Source organism: Raphanus sativus, chromosome 2 (assembly GCF_000801105.2).
Source record: "Raphanus sativus cultivar WK10039 chromosome 2, ASM80110v3, whole genome shotgun sequence".
Classification (NCBI taxonomy): domain Eukaryota; kingdom Viridiplantae; phylum Streptophyta; class Magnoliopsida; order Brassicales; family Brassicaceae; genus Raphanus; species Raphanus sativus.
In genome coordinates, this window is record NC_079512.1 from 16829709 (window position 1) to 16836258 (window position 6550).

The 6550-nt window shown below is 34.5% G+C and overlaps 1 protein-coding gene across 1 annotated transcript; it reads right to left on the minus strand.

The window, feature by feature from the left end:
* Positions 1–3445: 3445 nt before the first annotated feature.
* Positions 3446–5268, minus strand: LOC108840724 (uncharacterized). Its single transcript, XM_018613551.2, has 2 exons — positions 4929–5268; positions 3446–4797 (listed from the first exon to the last, which is right to left on the minus strand). The coding sequence occupies exon 2, from the start codon at positions 4741–4743 to the stop codon at positions 4276–4278; it is 468 nt and encodes a 155-aa protein (XP_018469053.1). The 5' UTR covers positions 4744–4797; positions 4929–5268; the 3' UTR covers positions 3446–4275.
* Between the last annotated feature and the right edge of the window lie 1282 nt (positions 5269–6550).

Here is a 6550-nt window from a genome sequence, read left to right on the forward strand (position 1 = left end):
TAGATGTGTATAAATCATTACAATTGAAACAAAGCCCATTTGCTCTTTGATCCGTCATCTCTGCTGGTGTTAATTTCTTCCAAATTTTCTTTTGCGGTGTTGGTTTTTGCAAACCTGGTCTCTTGGTTTTTTCTTCTACTCCACGGTTCTCCTGTCGGGCTGAGAGTCCCAATGTTTTTGTAATAGGGGCTAGATGACCACCAAACTTCCTTGTCCGTTTGTCGCTGTCAATTTTGTACTCGTTATCTCGGGCGTATTCTGTGGTTTCGAAAATTGTTTCAGGTCTAAGATATTTCACTTCTTTTTGCAAGTTGTCTGTCAAACCTGAACAAATTGCCATAGTTGTTGTTCTTCTGTCAATCTGGTCTAGCGCCCCAAACACTCTTCAAACTGATTACAATATTCATCAACGGTCTCTGTGTAACTGAGATTCGACAATTCACCCACTGGATTGACTGAATGTGCGCTTTACCAAAATAACGATTGCAAATTCTTTTGAAATCCACCCAACTCAATCTATGAGTGGCTAACCTTCGAAGATTGTTTTTCCAATGATATGCTTGTCTTGTTAACACGAAATTTGTTTGGCGTACTCTCGCATCATCATGGAATATTTGCTGATGATTAAAATAGTCTTCAAACTTCTATAACCATTCCACTGCATTTGTCGTCCCATTGTGGGAACCGAAATTCGCACCGTCAATATTTCGTATAAATAAGGAAACTAGGAAAAACCCTAATTTCCCTAAGGTCCCGGATTTCTGACAAACCACACGTCAAGCAATCAGAACACGACAAATAACGGAAAATAAAATAAAAATCGTAAAAAGAGCAAGAAGGGTTTTATTCCGAATCTGCGTATGAGCGTAACAACAACAGGATAACGTGCTTCGGCTACGAGAGCTGTCGGCGAGATCCTAGTTCTAATACCCGAAGGTGGCTAAACCTAATTGAGGCGCAGCTCGAAAAAAAAAACGGAAAGTTGCCTAAAATGCTCTAAGTGCTAAGTTGCTCTAGAAAAGTGATGCCTCTATGCCTCTCGCCTTGAGCTCCTTATATACTCCCTCCAAGATCGGTTTACGCTTCCCCCTTTTGTCCTTAAGCCGTCATAGTCGAAAAATGGGAATATTCCATTTTTTCCGATCTTCATGTTTATCTGCAGAAAGTTTCCATTTATCCGCGGAAACTGATGCTTATCCTCCTAGCATAAACCGTCAAAAGGTTTATGGGTTTTTAAGAAATCGTAAGTGGGCTTCGAATCAAGTTTAGGACCCTTTGGGCCGTCTTTTTGATTCGAGACGTTTTTTACGATTTCTCTGATAAGGTTAAGTTTCCGCGGTTTTATCGTAAACCGAACGGACAATTCTGTTTGATCGAGAGATCAGGAAATGGTTAGTCGCGGAGAACGGCTATACGAAGAGTCGAGAATACATAGTTTTACGTCGTATCGTCATTTCGCAAGACTTCAGACGTTTCGAAAAATGATCGATATACGAACGCTCGATTGCTATAGCGACCAAACTTTGTCCGTAGCTCGGTCGCTATAGCGACCTAGATCTATCCGCAGCTCGGTCGCTATAGCGACCGAGCGTGGTCTCGTGATCCGTTCGCTATAGCAAGTGAGCTCTTGTTCGTGACCCGATCGCCATCGCGATCGGGTTTGTGCCGTGGACTGAGGTTCGTTGTCCGAGTGTTTGAAACTATTGCGAAACTACGATTCTCTTAGGATGCTTGTTTGCGGATGTTTGGACCATTGATAACATTGTTCCGTTTGATTTAAGAAATCGTTACTTTCTTAAATCGTTGATTTTTTAAGTCGTTGATTAAGAAATCGTTGATTTCCTAAGTCGTTGGTTAAGAAATCGTTGATTTCTCAAGTCGTTGATTTCTTAAGTTGTTGATTAAGAAATCATTGATTTCTTAAATAGTTGATTAAGAAATCGTTGTTTTAAAGAATTGTTGTCTTAAAACAAGATTTTAAGGAATCTGCCTTGGAGCTTCAAAGAGGCCGTTCTCTCAAACCCTGAGGACCCAGAAAACGATCAAGATATCAAATCGAAGCCCTCGCCGAGACGGGTCTGGTGAGCTCGGTCGCTATAGCGATGAAGCTTCGTATAACCCCTTGGTTGTTCCGCGATTGCCAAGCCGCATCTTCGTGGTTTAATGATCTTTTGTTATCTCCGATGATCGTGTTTTAATGAGAACTTTGTTTAGTCGCGGAACCTTTTGCAAGGAGACGATTTTTATGAAATCGTAGATTTAAGAAATCGTAGATTTAAGAAATCGTAGATTTTAAGAAATCGTTGATTTAAAAAATTGTTGATTTTCTTAAATCTTTGATTTAAGAAATCGTTGTTTTTAAAACAAGATTTTCCCGCAAATTTTTCGTATATGTTTTTCGTATAAGTTTTCCTTGAAAACGTAGAAATTCTTAAGACGTATATTTTTATCGAATGTTTTGATACTAACTTCGTCGTCAACACAAACCATTGGAGCTTGTTTCGACGCTGCGGACAAATCTACTCAAGAATTTTATCGTAAAAATTAGTTTAAGCAATTTTTACGAGAATTATCTTTTTCGAGGAATATTTTCGAAAGTTAATTTCGTTGTGATCGTTTTTGACCCCAACACCCATCATACGGTGGAAACTCTATCTTTGCCATTGGTCGCACACTCGGTCAAGAGAGATGAGTTTCACAAGGTTCCCTATAATTCCCCTCTTGACGTTGAAAACCTCCATAAGGATAACTATATTGGTCCTCATTCTGCACCATCCCAATTGGTTTCACACGCCAATCACTTCCACCATCAGCTCGTTGATTGCCTTGTTCTCTGCCCACAGCTCGTGTCGGCCAAGGTGCACTGGAGAACCCTGGTTGACCTCGTCCTCCAGTAGATGTACCTGCTTCAACTGCTTGTAGCGGAAAATCTTTACCTCCCTTGCTCCGATTTAAAATTTCAACTTCGGATAACTCTTCTGTCGAGAATTTGATTTTCGATCCATGATCCTGAAGAACCCACTTCTTCTTGTCATCTTGTGTTTTACGAGATGAATGTTGTGTTTCAAGAATAGCTGTATTTCCCTCCACTGTTATTCTCAACGATTTCAACTCACTCCCCATGCCATCGATCTTTTCCATCATGATAGCAAATTGTTTCATTACGTTGTTTTCTTCTCCCATCGGTTCGTTCGGTTCTGGTACCAAATTGTTATGAGCCTGTAGACTTGATTGAGATCGACTAACTGGAGCCGTTGCTTAGTAAGTAAGAAACCAAAAACTTATTTGCAAAAATTCCTTTACTGATCCTAATCTCTCTTAAGAATAAGATTAATGCTGGAAGATGATTTTTTTATGGATAATTAGATTTATTTACATATGGTTACTACAAATCATAACCCTATTTAAACAAAAGAAAACTACTTAAGTACGGTAAAAGGAAAAATATCAAAACCCTATTTTGATGCTTTAAGGAAAGTACTAATTTCATAATTTCGAATCTTCTTTCTTTGGTATGTGATACCATATATCAGATAAACAAGCAGCTACATGTTATAAAATAATGCAAATACCGCTGGGAATGTATTGAGGATAAGCTGCTTACTATCTACTATATGTTCACATTAACATCACGAGAAGAATCATTATCAAAGGTCAACAACGTCATGGAATGCACTTCGTTTCATATTCTTAGCAGCCTTAATAAGAGCAGAGACTCCATTCCATGAAACCTCCCCATTCCTCACATTAAACATTTCCAGTCACATCTTCAGGGATGATTGTTGGCTTGTCCGTCTACAAACACAACAGGTGTATGCTAGGAAACAGAGAAACAAACTCACTGCCGAGAAATACTCCATCAAGAAGTTAAGGTCCTGATGCTAAGCAGCTAGTTTTTCCAGTTATGCTAATATGGCTTCTCCACTGAAATAACATAATCATTACATCCTAGAAAGATGTGTGATCAAGATACAACCTTTGACCAACATGTAACCTCTTGATCATGTCAGTTTGCAAGCAAAACAAGGATTGTGGTGACTAAACCCATTTTAAAAAAAAAACACCATTTGTGAAACTGAAGAACGTACATATGAAACAAAGTCATTAATATCTATCACCATAGGAGGATCTCTTCCCACTTGATCTGCCCTTGTTTGTGTTCTCATGCTCCTTGCTACCTCTTTATGTCATCTCTGTCTTCCTTACCCAGTCACATGTCTTTTTCCAGAAGAAACATCCCACTACCTCGGTCCAAAAAAAAGAATGTTCCCGCCTCTATTTCACTATACCACCTGTTGCCTCATCATCAGTGGCACTTTCTTCAGCCAGCTGTTGATCACGCAAACCCAGCGCAGCTCGAAACGCCTCCATCTGCTTCTCTTTCCTCGCAGCAACCTGGTGCGTCTGCGTATCAGAGATCTTCGCATCATTAAGCACATGACTCTCATTACAAACAGCAGCAGAAGCTTCAAACTTCAACCTGGCTTCCTCAAGCTTCAGAGCAATCTCAGCATCAGAAAAGCCATGATTTATAAGCTTGTCTTCTAGCACAGCAAGCTTAAGATGAATCTGACGCTTACTGTCATGCTCAAGTACGCCTTTGTTAGGTTTCTTGGATAAATCAGCGGTACCCTGATCATCAGAAAAACCTTTGCCACCATTAACAGCCTTACCACCATTCGTTTGAACGTAACCATTAGTCCCTGATCCTCTCGCGGTCTGTAACCCTATTCCGTTGTACATCGTTCTCTATCAACGTAAACTCCAAACGAGATCAATCAATCACCACACGAAACCCTAAATCGATATAGCGAAGAGATTGGGGGTTCAGATCCAAATCGAAAGGCCAGTGAAAAAATCTAAGCGAAATGAATCGAAACCTACAACTACAACAAAACGGAAGTTGAGGAAAACAGATCTCCGATTACCAGTGAATGTGAGAGAAGATGAGAGAGATCGTCGATGTTGTTTCACGAAGCTTCAAGGGCCTTGAATTCGTGATACAAATACTATATGGGCTTAGGCCCAAGACCGTTGAATCAGTAATATTTATTCTTTACACTTCTATATTTAATTTAAAGAGAACATTAAAAAAAAAATACATAGTATTAATTTTTTTTTGTCACAAATAGTTTTTAGGATCAAAATGTTTCATTAAATGAGTAAATATGCATTTATACTCATATGATCAAAATGATCAAACTGTTTCATTAAAAAGGTAAACATACGTTTACATATAGTGTTATATATTGAATAACTTTATAATATCTTAAATATTAAAATAGAAGTCATGACTTATTTGATGTGTGATTTTTTAGTTTGAATCATTTCTTATAAAATCATAACTTTAAATATGTGTATTATTTATTTAACTATGCATTTTATTTTAAGGTAACATTAAAAAAACTTAATTAATTAAAACCAGTAACTTCCCAATATTTTAGGGATTTTGTAAATAATCTTTAAGCTCCTTTGATATCTTTTGATTTAAAATATATATATATATATATATATATATATATAGATTAACAATTTCGAAAATTATTTTTAAAAGGATTTTAACAAGATCTTTCAAAAATTATATGTAAATATTTTCACTTATTTCGTTATTAGTTTTGAAATATATTATACACTAATATATTCAGTTATCTTTTATAAAATAAAAAATAAATATTATATCATATTTTTATCAATTTTATAATCACAATTAATTATATTAAAAGAAAATTATTATGTTGATCTGAATATTTTAACAATATATTAATTTTAAAACATTTATGTAGATATTTTCACTAATTTAGTAACTAGCAATGAAATATTATTATGCATTAATATACAATTTTATTTATAATAATAAAAATAAAAATTATATCATACTTTATCTATTTTATAATCATAATTAATCATGTTAAATAAAATTATTATATTGAACTACATATGATAAAATTATACTAAATTGATAGATTATAAATTTTATTTCATACATAAAAAATAATTATGTTAAAAATATAATATGATGACAGACTACAATACATATATAAAATTTACATATATTATATTTTTGTATATACAATAATATATTATATAAAATGAATAAACTTAAAAATATTACTAAAATGAAATCCAGTTTTAAAGGACGGATAAAATTTTAATATAAATTAAATACAAAATAATTTTCATGCACATATTAGTTTTTTAAAATAATTAAAGGCAAATACAATAAGATAAATATATATAATAAGAAGAAGAAAATACATGTGATGGTTTTAAACAATTTATTATTTACAACATGTAAATTATAAATTATTATATTTCAAATAGTTATATTAACATTTAAGCATATGGCTAAAATAAAAAAATGTATACCACTAATGATCTAAAATAAATATATATACATATAAATTAAAAATAATATCCCGCGGTTGCGCGGATCAAGATCTAGTTATTGTTTAAATTTCTTATTCGTCACTATCACTGTATAGTGATTTGTTTATTTTGTCATATATTGGTTTGTATTATACATTTCATATTATTATTGATTGATATTATT